We start from the raw sequence: 14,837 nt of genomic DNA, 5'->3' as shown, positions 1-14,837 counted from the left end.
TCCTGGGAAAAATAACCTACTTTTAAATGTGTAGCTTATCATTGAGGTTAAATAGTTGTTATGCCAATCACTTATCCTTCAATTCTATGTGAGTTAAGCGAGATTTTTCAATCACTTGATACCAATGTACTAAATGAAAAGCATATGAGAGTTTTATTTATATATTATTTATATATACAAATATACAAATTTAGCTATCAGTCTGACTTTCATTCTTCTGTGTTTTTTAACCTTTGTGTGTGTGTGTGTGTGTGTGTGTGTATGTGTGTTTGTGTGAATATTTAAGTTCTATTTTCTTAGCAAATTTCAATTATACAATACAGTGTTATCAACTATAGTCACTATGCTATAAATTATATCCTCAGATCTTATCCATCTTATACCTGATAGTTTGTACCCTTTGACCATTTTATATTTTATTTTTCCCTCTGTCTGGCTTATTTAACCTAGCATAATATCCTCTGTTTCATCCATGTTGTTGAAAATGACAGGATTTCTTTCTTTTTTAAGGCTGAATAATATTCCATCATGTATATATGCCACATTTTTATTTATTTATTCATTCATTCATTGATAGACACTTAGGTTGTTTCCATACATTGGCTATTATGAATAATGCTGTTATGAACATGGGAGTATAGATATTTTTTTGAGACAATGATTTTGTTCCCTTTGGATGTATAACACAGAATGGGATTACAGGATCATAAGGTAATTCTATTTTTGTTTGTTTGTTTGTTTTTGTTGTTACTGTAGGAAGTCCTAACCAGTCAAATTTGGAACATACTTGCTTTTAATACACATCAGATTTTCTTTCCTATTATCTAAATTCAGTGGCCAATAGAGACAAAGGTCAGCCAGGTTGATTAGGGGCTGCATGAAGTATAAAGAGCACTGGCCGAGGAGTCAGAGACTCGCGGATTTTAGTCTCAACTCTGAACTCTAAAAAGCTGTGACATGGGGAAGCATTATACCTTTTTGTGACTCGTCTTTAAATCAACATGACTGAAGGCTTCAGCATAAACATTCTAAGGTGTCTATGAATATATTATCATTTTCACTTTTCAAGTACTGCTGCTGATGGTATTATTTCCTACCATCAGAATGATTGACACATATCACAGAGTAAAAGTAGACATAAATCAAACCTCATTTTTACTGAAGAGAATATTGAGGCTAAAGTTCAGGAGCAATTTGTATTAGTTCTATTTTTAATTTCTTGAGGAACTTGCATACTGTTTTCCATAGAAGCTGTACCAGATCATATTCCCACTAACACCCTTGCTGGAATTTATCTGTTGTCTTTTTGATAACAGACAACCTGACAGATGTGAAGTGATAGCTCTTTGTGGTTTTGATTTGCATTTCCCTGATGATCAGGGTGATGTTGAACACCTTGTCATGCACCTGTTGGACATTGTATGTTTTCTTCAAAAAATGTCTATTTAGGTCCCTTGCCCATTTTTCTATTGGGTTATTTTTTTCTATTAAGTTGTATGAATTCCTTCTATATCTTAGATATTAACTTTTTATCGAATACGTTGTTTATCAATATTTTCTCCTATTCTCTGGTGGCCTTTCTATTTTGATGCTTTCCTTTGCTGGACTTTGCCTTATAGTTGCTGAGCTGTAACAGTTTATTATATAGTCTCTTAGCAGATATAATTTACAGTTGTTCCCACTATGTCACTTGTGTTTATACCTTCTCAGAAGTGTTCTTTGATGCATCAAATATTTTAATTTTGATGAAGTCCAATTTATCTATTTTTTTTTTTTGTTGCTTACACTTTAGGGTCATAGCTAAGAAACCATGGTCAAATACAAGGTTAAGATTTACCCCTATGTTTCCTCCTGAATTTTATTGTTTTAGTTTCTACATTGAGGTCTTTGGTTCATTTTGAGTTAATTTTTACATATGATGTGAGGGAAGGGTCCAGGTTAATTGTTTTGCAGGCAGATATCCAATTGTTCCAGCATTAATTCTTGAAATGACTATTTCTTGGCATCCTTCCTTAAAATCAATTGACCATATATGTGTAGGTTTATTTCTGCCTTCCCGACTTATTCCATAGATTTATGTTTTTATCCTTGCCACTACCACATTGTTTTGATTACTGTAGCTTTGTACAGTGAAAGTTGAGAAGTATGAGACTTTTAGTTTTGTTCTCATTTTTCAACACTGTTTTGCCTTTTTGAGGGCCGTTGCAACTCCATTTGAATCTGAGGATTAGCTCTGCCAGTTCTACAAATTGCAGTTGGATATTTGATAGGGATTACATTGTATCTGCAGATTAATTTTGGAGTATTTTCACTTTACCAATAATGATCCTTACCAGTTCTTACTAATGTACCAATTAATTATTTCAATTTATGAACATGTGATGTCTTTTTAAATGTTTTTTTTTATTATTATTATTCTTTGACAACATTTTTTAGTGACTGAAGCAAAGTGTCCCAGGGTCAGCTTGTATTTTTCCCTAACACAGTCCCAGAATAGTCTTTATCCAAAGAACTCATTGTCTTTTAGTAGATAATGACATTTGGAAACTAAGATCTGTAGAAATATGCAATGTCATTAAAATACATCATTTGTATTTTTCTTATATTGCAGTTTTTGTTTGTTTTAGAAAATTAAATGGTGAATACGGATTTACTAATTCACTTTCTTTTCCACTTCTTCTTTTAGTTCCTCCAGTTATCCGGGTGTATCCAGAAAGTCAGGCTAGAGAACCTGGGGTAACTGCAAGTCTGAGGTGCCATGCAGAGGGCATACCAAACCCTCAGCTGGGCTGGCTGAAGAATGGAATTGATATTACACCAAAGCTGTCCAAACAACTCACACTTCAAGGTGATTTATACTTGCATTTTTTTCCTGAAATGATCATATAGAAAATTGATACTAAAATTTATGTCACATTTTATATCACTTGGAAAAAAAGAGAAAATGAGACTGGTGGCAACAGAATGTCATGAGTATGAAAAAAAAAAATGTGATCGTACCTAAGACATTATACTTGAAATAGAGTCCTTTAATATTTTTATGGTTTAAATAACAGTCTTGTCATGATGATTCATTATATCATTATTTTGGTGATAAGTAAAATAGTAAATTATCTATCTTTTAAATACTTGTCCATTGAATTATCACAGATATGCTGAACAAAATAATTGGATCTCTTCATATAATACATTTCTGAAGTAACTATTTAAAGGTTTAAATCATACAATAAAATATGTTATAGAGGGTGTCAATAATATAGAAATTCTTTAGTGAATATTTTGCCACATACTTGGCATATAAAAAGAGGAAAACTCAAAATGTTACCAAATGTTTCACATTTACATTGTTTTAAAGTTATGAAATTATTGCATTCTAATGTATAAAATATTCGATATGTTGTATTATTCTAATGTATATATATATATATATATATATGATTGATCAATTATTATAGATTATAATAAATACAAATACATGGTAAGTGAAAAACAAAAACAGACAACCTGTGTAATATCAAATAATCTAAATAACGCCATATATTTATTATACTAGGAAGCTTATATATTTATTATACTAGGAAGTAAAGAAATGTACAAATCTTATTTCCATTGTCAAGAGTAGCACATGAAAGTCATATTACTAGAGTATCTTTTGCATGGCGTTTTATTCCTTTTTCTATGCCTTTAAATTCCTTCAATCCATACTTTTAAAAATGAATATATTTTTGTATTTAAATCATTTCTGTAAGCAAAGACTTCTCATTATTCTACTTTAACGATGAATGTTTTCATCAGTTTACATTTTTAAATAAATCTTTTTGGAGCATGTACTTATTCACTTTTACAAGTCAAAAATGATGTGTTAAATTATTTTTGACCTTTAAAACCTGAATCCAAGAAATCTCTATATTGATATAAGTAGGCCCAACAAATTTACATGTTTACGTCTACTAATTTCATCTTACTATCTACAATCTCAGAAGAGGCTTGATTTTATTAACAGAAAGTAAAGTGAAGAGAGATCTAATTGGCTTCTGATTTTGTAATTTCTTATTCATTTAATAGCAGTAAACCATATTATATGAACATATATTGCTTCCAGTTACATGTAGGAAGCAAATTTAGGGAGGTGATTATACTCCAGACTCAATATTGAAAGAGTGGGGACCCTTGTAAAATAGCTAATATCATTTGAAAAACAAGAGAAAAATAGGTAAAGTTTTGAGAGAATATGATAAACAATAAAAGGTGAGTAGAGAGCACAACCAAAGAGATAAATCTGGGTGCATAGGAGTATGACATCCCATGTGTCTTCATATACAATCACATATTAGCAAATACTATAGTTATATAATTATCCAATTATTCATCAGATGCTTATTTGGTCTTTCTTTGTGAGGTCCAAGTCTAGGCACTAACTAAATAACTACAGCAATGGATGGGATAATAATGTTAATGAGAGAAAGTAAAATCCTGGAAAAGCAGAAATACTTTATCAGCAGGCAAATCAAGATAAAATCTACAAAGAGAATAAAAGTTAGCAAAGAGTCAGGAGAACAAAGTGATACTACATAAGAAAAGATAACGCTAAAGATGGCAAAACATTCAATAATGTCAGATGCAGAAAGGTCAAAGAAGGTCATTCAAATGTGCTCGTGGGTTAAGTGATTAGCTTGTCTTTGTGACATTGAGAAAACAGTAGCAATCAGTCTTCAGTGGATTTAGAAATGAAAAGGAGATAAGAGATATAAAAATGTCTTTCCAGATTTTGAAATGTAGAAAGTATATGCTGTTGTAAAGGGTTAGGACTAATGAAGATATTTCTTTCTTGGACAATTGATCAGTTTGAAGGAATATCAGTAACAAGAAAGATGTGTAGATAATGGAGAAGGAGCAAGATGAGCAAAAAGTTAGAGAAATAAATAAGAAAAGAAGGAGGACTTGCCTTGGAAAGAAACAGAGGCAATTTTGGTTGATAAGTACATAAAATTGAAGATGTATATGGAAACAGGAATTTGGGAGTTAACATACTATTTTTCCCCCCAGCTTTTATTGACATAACAATTGCATAAGTTTAAAGTATATAACATGATGATTTGATACATGAATATATCGTGAAATTATTTGGGTTTACTTTCTAATCACTTCTAGGTATCTCATAATTTAAAGTCAGTTTTATAATGGGAAACATCAAAAAAGAGTAAAGATTTGAAATAAAAGTAGAGTAGGATATGAAAGGCATCTAGCTGTAACGGTCAAGTGAAATGAATATCAAGTAGCATTGAATATCACACAAATCGCAAACTATGACTATCAACATTTGTAAATTTGTTACGATATAGTCTCATGATTTACTCCAAAAAATACGTGCAGGGATACAAGTTGCAGAGATATGTCAGCTTGTTCTGGTTTGGGAGGTTAATAAATCACATGGGTCGGGATGATAAATGGGTGAAGGAATTAGTAGTTCTGGCAACAGAGTAGAAAACATCTGGAAATGCTAGATTATGTAGGGAAGGGGGGAAAGACAGTGGGACATGTAGGTTAGAAGAACATGCAAGAATATTGAGAAAACAGAATTTAAGAAGGAATAAATTGACTTGATGTTTCAATAAAAATCTCGGGAATCTAGGTGAACTGTGTGGGGTTTGAAAGAACAGCATGTTCTTTGGAGAGGTCCATATTTCACCTAAAACAAGAAGCTGATGCAGGCTTAAATACATGGTTCACTCCCTATGTTTTAGAGCAGGAAGCTGCAAATGAAGGCTCACAGGCTAAATTTGGAAAGCTGGCTGTTTTTTAAATAAAGCATAGTTTTACTTGATTTTAGAACACGGCTACACTTATTTTGAAAAATATTGTCTATGGCTGTGATGCTGTAGCAGAGGTGAGCAGCAAGCAGAGAGACCTTATGACCACAAAGCCTAGAATATTTACTATCTGGCCTTTCACAGGAGAAACAAAAACAAAAGCAAAACCAAAACATTGCCAACCTCTGTTTTGGAGTATTGATTATCAACAAAGAATGGGGGGAATAGAGGTGCACAGCAGTGTTTATAAATTGAGAAAGAGGTCCAGTGATTCGAACGATTGTCTCACCCCAAACACTCAATGCCTCTCCATACCCCATTCACATCCCTTGAGAGCCACTGGCTCCTAGGGTTGGCATTCAAGAGCTTGTCCCAGTAGTTTCTACCTTCTTTCTCCAAACAGCCACACTATTATTTTGTCCTCTGTCACAAATACTTATGTTCCTTTCTACTGTACATGGTACATGGTGTTTTTGTGACACATACAGAAAGACAGAAGAGGAAAGGGGACGGGAGGGATAAAACAGGAAAGGAAAGAGAGGGGAAGAGAAGGGAGGGGGGAGGGCCTCAGATTTGTCATCTAAAAATTAAATATCATTTCGGATAATTAAGGAATAATATATGTGAAAACACGTCATACATTGCTAATATATAGTAAATAATTATATTCTGGTTTCCACATTGAGAAATACAATTCATTATTCAGGGATTAGTTTAAAATATTACTTTACCAAAATTTAGAAGTTGGATTATAATCATTTCCTTAACCCTTTGGCTACACATTGACTATATCACTTTCCACATTATAATACCCTTGACTTGAGGTCTAGTTATGGCACCAGAGTGAAAATCTTGCAAAGAAATTACATGTTATTATATTTCTTTTCCCCTTACCCAATTGTATTATACTTGCATGATGTAGCTCACTCAATTTCTTTATGAAAATGTCTTTTTATATGTATTCTGTAAGTTAACAATATTAATTAGTTAAGACTTTGGTGAAAGCTTAGGACAAAGGGGATTCTGAATATTAAAAATAAATATATAAATGAAATTATAGTTATTATGAAATACTTCGTATGCAATGTAGGAAATAGGAAATTGATATAAAATACAAAATGTGTGCATTTGATATATAGAGTATAGGGCTGTCTGTAATAGAATGATGGTGTAGTTTATGAAACACTTAAATGTTTTTGGAACAATTTGGCATGCCTCCAAAGCATGGAAGTAAGAAGGAAAATAGTTTAATTAGGACAAGCTAAGAGAACTGTTTGATTGTGTAATCGGAAAGCACTGTACCAAAACTGAAATTGTAGTTTACAAGTTGCATTTGCCTTCTGTTTTCAGCAAATGGCAGTGAGGTTCATATAAGCAATGTGCGCTATGAAGATACAGGAGCGTACACTTGTATCGCAAAGAATGAAGCAGGAGTGGATGAAGACATCTCTTCTCTTTTTGTGGAAGACTCTGCTAGAAAGACCCGTATGTATTGAACACAAACACGCACAGACAAAGACCACACGCGCTCTCACACACACACAACTTCGTACAGTTAAGCCTTTTTCAAAAACCAAAAGCACCAGAAAACTCTGAGATGAAAAATGCATTAAATAATGTTTCAGACATAGGAAAGATAGGAATCTTGAACTATCAAAAGTAGATTTAAGGATTAAAAAGCAAACTTGTGAATTTTTTAGTAACAACACTATAATGATTTTGTTTATTTTGCAAGTGTACATAAAATGTTTCAGTTGCTCATACAAGAATTTAAGTCCATTTCGAAATCTCTCTCCCAAATGACTTGGAAATTTAGTGTCAAAATATAACCAAAGGACATCCTATAGGTTTAATAATTGGATGTCTTCCTTTTTCTGTTAGTTGTATTGCAGTTGGTGGCACGATAGCTGTAGAACATCACTTCTCTGCAGCAGTAACTGTGGTTACTGCCAGCATGAGACACTCACTGCCCTGCCACCAACACCATTCCATGCACAGTTCTTTGTTTAAAGCTAGAAGTCCTTTGTCATCACTGTACATGTCTTCTGGTTGGATTATGAAGTAATAAGAAAAATAAACTGTCGTTCATTTAAAATAATTACTTGGTGAAAGGAATATGGATGGGGTGGGGATACTAACGATGGATTTTTGGTTATAGTTGAATTGCTTGTTTTGGAATTGGGTTTAGCTGACCCTTGAACAACATGGCAGTTAGGGGTGCCACCCATTTGATAATCACGTATAACTTTTGACTCCCCCCAAAGTTAACTACTAATAGCCTACTGTTGACCAGAAGCTTTACTGATAGCAATCAATGGACACATATTTTATATGTGATATGCATTATATACTATATTCTTTCAATAAAATAACCTACAGAAAATGAAATATTACTAATAAAATCAAAAGGAAGAGACAATACCTTTACTTGTGAATTTTTAGTAACAACACTATAATATTCATTGAAATATTCATTGAAACAACACTATACTATTCATTGAAAAAAAGTCCATATATAAGTGGACCTGTACAGTTCAAATTAGTGTTGTTCAAGGATCAGCTGTACTCCTTGCTCCTCCGTCTAATTTGTTATACCCATTTATTTATTTATTTATTTTTTTTAGGAAGGGTAAGGCATTGTCCCAGGAATCTTCTTATTTAAATCAATGAGTGCATGTAGATATGAGAAGATCCAATGAAGAAAGAGAATCTTATCCAGATCCTGACTATTAGTTTATCATTTTTTATATTTGTTCTGGCTAGGACACCCATCATTACAAGCAAATACTTAAAAAAAGAAAATTCTTAAGATGAGAAAAGAGTAAAGAAAGCTGGATTTAATGACTTGGATAAGTTGCAAAATAATTTCTTCACTCTTAAGTATTTCTTCTAAATACCAGTTTGCAATTCACTTCCTATTAAAAATTAATTTTAATAAGTAACGGAAGACTAGTTTTTTTCTCTTTCATGATGATGTTTGTGAGACATTTTCACTTCAATGCTCTATTCTTATTTTCAGTTAATGTCAGTCATTATTTTCAATATATTTTTCTGTTTACAAAATTAAAACACCTAGCCATATTTCCTTTGATCCATAAATCACTATCAGTTGTACATTTGAAGACAATTTTAAAGGAAGATTTAATATAATTTTATTCATAAATTTAGTCATATGAATGTTTAACTATATGAAATCATGTTTTCATTTTATTTTACTTTTACTTCAAATTCCTAGATGTAAAATAACACATTTTAAATAAGTTTTTGAGATTATGTTAGTAGCATGCTGTGAAAACAAGTAAAATTTTTATAAGAAATAGCACTGCACACCGTGCCACATCTATATAGAACTTTCAAAGTCATCTTATAAGAAAAAATACAAGTGAAAGATTTAGAGAGCTTTTTTCCTAAGTCTGGACATACAATGTTTTTAGATGCTACTTATGTATTGAAGTTACATGACAGTTTCAAGAATAAAGAGTGATGGCTAATGGAATTTAATTATTAATTAAATTAATAACATACGAGTTAGTTCTGCCTTCTTAATAAATTTTAAGTGCACAAAACCATATTGTTAATTATAGGCACTAGGTCGTTTCTCCAGAATCTGTTCAATTCGTATAACTGTAACTTTATACCCATTGAAAAACTCTCTATTTCTCCCTCCTCCCCATCTCTGACAACCACAATTCTATTTTCTAGTTCTATGATTTTGCTCTTTTAGATACCTGATATAAGTGCAGTTATGGAGTATTTTTCCTTCTGTGACTGGCCTGTTTCAATTAGCATGAAATCTGCCAGGTCCATTCATGTTGTCACAAATTATAGGATTTCCTTTTTTTTAAGGCTGAATAATATTCCGTTGTATGTATACATGGCATTCTCTTTATCCATTCATTTGTTGATAGATAATTGGTTTTGTTTCCATACATTCACTATTGTGAATGATAGTGTAATGAACGTGTGAGTGCGAGCAGATATCTCTTTGATCCTGATTTATTTTCCTTGGATAAATACAAAGGAATTTCTGGAACGTATGCTAGTTCTATTTTAGTTTTTTTGAGGAACTTCCATCATATTTTTCATAGTGGCTGTACCATTTTCTATTCCCATCAATAGTGTGCAAAGCTTCCAACTTCTCTACATCCTCATCAAGGCTTTTATCTTTTGTTATTTTAATAATAACCATCCTAACAGATATGATATGGTATCTCATTGTGGTTTTGATTGTCATCACTGATGATTAGTGATGCAGAACACATTTTTATGTATCTGCTGGCCATTTGTATGTCTTCTTTGGAGACATGTCTGTTCAAATTTTGCCCATTTTTTAAAGTTAGGTTATTTCATTTAAATTCTACTGAGTTAGAGGAGTTCCTTGTATGTTTTGGAAATTAAATGCTTCACAGATATATAGATTAATAATATTTTCTGCCGTTATGTAGGTTGCTATTTCACTTGGTTTATTGTTTCCTTTGAAGACTTATATTGTTAAAATGCCCACAGTACCCAAAGTGATTTATGGTTCAATGCTGTGCCCATCAAAATCCCAAAGGCATTTTTCTACGTAAATAGAAAAAATTATCCTAAACTTCATGGAACAACAAAAGACTCAAAGTGATCTTGAGAAAGAAAAACAAACTTCCTAATTTCAAAATACATTGCAGAGCTATAACAGTTAAAACAGTATGGTACTGACATAAAGGCCAATATATGGACCAATAGAACAGAATAGAAAACCCAGAAATAAATCCATAAATATACAAGCAACTTATCTATGACAATGATGCCAAAATATACATTGGAGAAAAGAAAATCTTTTTAAGAAATGATGCTAGGAAACTGAATTTCCACATGTTAAAACATGAAATTGAACCATTGTTTTACATCATACACAAAAATCAACTCAAAATTGATTAAACCCCTAAGCATAAGACCAGAACTATAAAACTCCTATAAGGAAACATAAGGGAAAAGCTTCATGACTTTGGTCTTGACAATGAAACTAACAGATTTTAGTTTTAACCCAGAAGTCTCAAGCATTGCAGATTTATATTTATAGTCTACCTTTTTATAGGTATTCAAATACAGTGTCTTTCAAATAACAAATTTATCTCTTATTTAAATAAATACCTTTAATTGTTAAGCCCCCCCCCCAGATTTGCTATAATGGTTATTAAGAACATAGCCTATATATGGTCATTGATGTGAAAGTGCTCATTTTTGGAAATTTATGCACATAATTAAAATCAGGATAATACTAAATTAGTAAACCAACTGAGTAGAATATTAATAGATACAGAAGAGAATAAACTAAAAATGTAAGGATGTCTATATGGTAAAAGACAGTTTCCCTTGGGATGTTTCCTAGAACTCAATAAACTGTCAGAGTCCCATATAAGAAAAACAAGATCAAAATCAGGTGGAGACTACATTAGGGAAAACTACAGCCTTTTATAATCCACATCTTAAGGACTGCTCTGGATTCTCTTCTAGTAACTCCATGGACAAATACCAGTATTAATTATACAAGGCACATTTGTATTTGGACAGATATTTTCAGAAAAGCTAAAAGAGACAGTCACAAACCCGTCAATGATGACCTATAGATGATTGGATAAAGAAGATGTGGTACATATATACAATCGAATATTACTCAGCCGTAAGAAAAGGTGAAATACTGCCATTTGCAACAACATGGATGGATCTTGAGATCATCATGCTAAGCAAAATAAATCAGACAGGAAAAGGCGAGAACCATACGCTTTCACTCATATGTGGGATAGAAGAAAGAAAGCAATAAACAAGACAAACAAACAGAAACTGAGAAACACAGATAACAATTTAGTGTTACCAGAGGGTAAGGGGGGAGGGCATTAGAAGAGGGTAAAGCAGTGACAGAAGGAGATTTGGTGAAAGGAGATTTGACTTTGGGTGGTGAACACACAATGCAATATATAGATGATGTATTATATAATTGTATATTTGAAACCTATATAATTTTATTAACCAATGTCACCCCAATAAATTTAATAAAAAAAGGAAAAAATAATAACTGTATTACATAATAGCCCATTACATAACTTCTCTGAGCTATTATATAACCTCTTTGACTTTTGATTTGCTTACCTGTATTATGAAATAAATATTAACTCACTAATGTATTTCTGTGCATATATTTACAAAGCACTCACCATACTGCTAGACATAAAGTAACTCTTCCTCTGTCATGTTTATTTACTGAAAATAATTATGTATTCCTTGCTATAAACATTGACAAGAATAATTTTTAAAAGGCTGGAAAATGAGATGATTATTGGAAATCAGAGTTTCCAAAATGAATCCTATGTATAGATTGATATAGAGATTGATATAGATATAGAGATAGATGTAGAGACAGATGGATGATAGATAGATGGATATAAAGAGGTATGAGTGTATATGGGTATCTGTATTATATATCCAAACATAAAATATTATTTTTGAGAGACCACTTTTGTCAGAGTCAAAGCAAAAGCTACACATTATTTCCCCTTCACATTGCAAAAATTACCTACCTATTATATTTTTAATATTATTGCATAATGTGCTTTTCTTCTGTTTTTTTGAAAGTTGCAGAGACGAGAGGTACTGAATTCCATAGAGATATCAATAAAAACGGGGAAAGATTTACAACTTTTGGGCTAAATTACACAACACAGACTTACTTTGTTTGGCTACAGCTTCACAATAATCATCCAGCAATTTTCTACATAATAGAGCAGTCATGGTAGTGTCAGTCACATTTTTTTCTTATACAACATTTCCCAGTAAGATGGTACTGTTGAGTGACAGTTCGCGCAAAGCATCATATGGCTAAGGAGCTTATGTTTTGCTTGTATCCTAAATTTTGAATTGGAAAACCTTGAGTTACAGTGCCCAACTTTGTCAACAAACCTCGTTGGACGTTTTCTCATGTGACAAATTGAACTACAAATAAGTAGTTCAAAATAATATACTCCCACAGTTACATGAGAGATAGGGTTTCATGACTGAGATTTCATGGAGTGATACACAGGGAGGATTTAAATGTAAAGAAGAGTGGGAATGGGCCATAGTAGATTGTGTGGTGCTTATAACACGGAGTAGTGGAAGATGATGTAAAATATGTGAGGGGTTTTAGGTGGAAGTAAATGTTATTTATTTGAAAATGCCTTGTACGTAGCATAAGCACTTGATACATTTCCATTTCCAAAGGGGGTCAATTCCCAGATGATAATTCATCTTCAGGATTAAGATAAATGAAAAGTGATGTGTATATAGGCTGCTGTTGGAAGCTTTTCAGTTACTGGCTGCATTAAGCACTGAGCACAGATTATATCACACCTTGCTAGGATTTTAGTAAAGAATATGATTAATCTAGCTCTTTGCAAATATTGAGATGTGATTTCTGAATATATTGTAATAGTATATACACCTTTCCTCTTATCATTGTCTCAGGCAGCTTACATCTGGAAATATCGGGCTATTGCAGCAATCGCTAGATTAGAATTAACTTCAATAAATTAATATTGTTTGACTATTAGGAAATACAATTAATTATGAGTCTTTAAAAGAATAAATGTGTTAAACTCTACAAGATTACTTGAATGAGAAAATTATGTAATGCTCATACAAATTAATAATTATAAAAATGCAATGAGTATATTTCACAATATATAGTCAAATTAATTAATATAGAAAAATTAATTAACCTCCTTAGGATCTATTTACTTCCTCTTTTTAAAGAATCAAGAAAATACCTACTTCAAAAGGGCAGTTACATAGATTTAATGGTATCATCTAGGTAGGATCTTATTAATGTTTAATGAGGCTAGGAAGATAATATAAATAGATGAATAGCATAGTCTACAAACAGGTAAAGATGAAGCCAAATGCAGCAGTCATTGATTAATAATAATTTTTATACTCAACCAATGTGAGTTAGGTAGAATATTTAGGAATAAGAAAAATGTATAATTAAAGATAAGGTATAGATATCATAGCCAGGGTGAGATTTTAATCCTGATAATTATGAATTAAGTACTAAAATTAAAGAGAACCAAATAACAAATATTTGAGGGAAAATGAAATAAATCAATAAATGAATAGTAAGGTTAATTTTTGTTTAACATTCACTGACTATTATACAATAAAGGGGCTATTACTAAAAACATTAAATCAGAATGAACAAGTCATATTTCTTTTGAAAAGCCAAAAAAACTCTATTTATTTCATACTTGTCATAGACATTTACATATTAGTAAGCTTATTATGAAATAAAATACACTTAGGATAGATAATCAGACTCATGTCAAGGTTAACCATGCTTGATAAGCATTTATTATTTTATGAGATTTCATTATTTATCATAAATTGTAATATTCATGCTCTCAATTTGGCCGATGACATTGTCACATCCTGTAAAATAACTTGTTCCATCAATCTTTTCATCTCTTGACCCAGAATACTCTGAAATTATCTGCCTCTCGATTTCCATATCCAAAGGCTATATTTTTTTAATATTTTAATATCACACTTCAGTGTCATTATATAGATCTGTTTCTAGCATGTTGCCATTTTTACATAATAGTAGAGCCTTATTATCCAACAGGATCCTATGTGTTCTGAACGTCATCAAATTTACTGGTTTACAAAAATCATAAGCAATTTGGCATTTCTATTACCTACAAAACAAAAGAAGACTCAAAGATTTCTTACTTTGATTTGTTGCCTACGTTTTGTCTGCAAGGCATTATTTACCTTTAAGGGAATATTAATATCTCATCTCATATTACACAATGACAATTTGCCTAATTTATTTTACGATAAAATTGAGCAAGTGATGATGACATTTTATTTAAATTACTTCAGGCAGGCAGACTAAATACGTTTATAGACAGTGACAGTGCTGAGTATAAAATTCTGTGAAAGTTTTAGGTAACCTACGTACAAATACTTTGTTGCTGGTGTTCAGGAGAAAATGTTAGAATTCACCTTGAGTTTCCA

At 31.8% G+C, this 14,837-nt stretch overlaps 1 protein-coding gene across 5 annotated transcripts in view; it reads left to right on the top strand.

Annotated features, from left to right (window-relative positions):
• Nucleotides 1-14,837, top strand: part of FSTL5 (follistatin like 5) — a 631,388-nt gene that overhangs the window by 495,697 nt on the left and 120,854 nt on the right. For all 5 annotated transcript variants that reach the window (XM_074337776.1, XM_074337777.1, XM_074337780.1 and 2 more), the window contains 2 exons: nucleotides 2,687-2,848; nucleotides 7,161-7,295. In XM_074337776.1, coding sequence (XP_074193877.1) covers nucleotides 2,687-2,848; nucleotides 7,161-7,295 — 297 coding nt within the window. The remainder of the gene's footprint in view (nucleotides 1-2,686; nucleotides 2,849-7,160; nucleotides 7,296-14,837) is intronic.

This window comes from Rhinolophus sinicus, linkage group LG07, assembly GCF_036562045.2.
Source record: "Rhinolophus sinicus isolate RSC01 linkage group LG07, ASM3656204v1, whole genome shotgun sequence".
NCBI classification, from domain to species: Eukaryota; Metazoa; Chordata; class Mammalia; order Chiroptera; family Rhinolophidae; genus Rhinolophus; species Rhinolophus sinicus.
The sequence above is the reverse complement of the archived record's forward strand: the minus strand, read 5'-3'. Positions and strand labels throughout refer to the sequence as shown.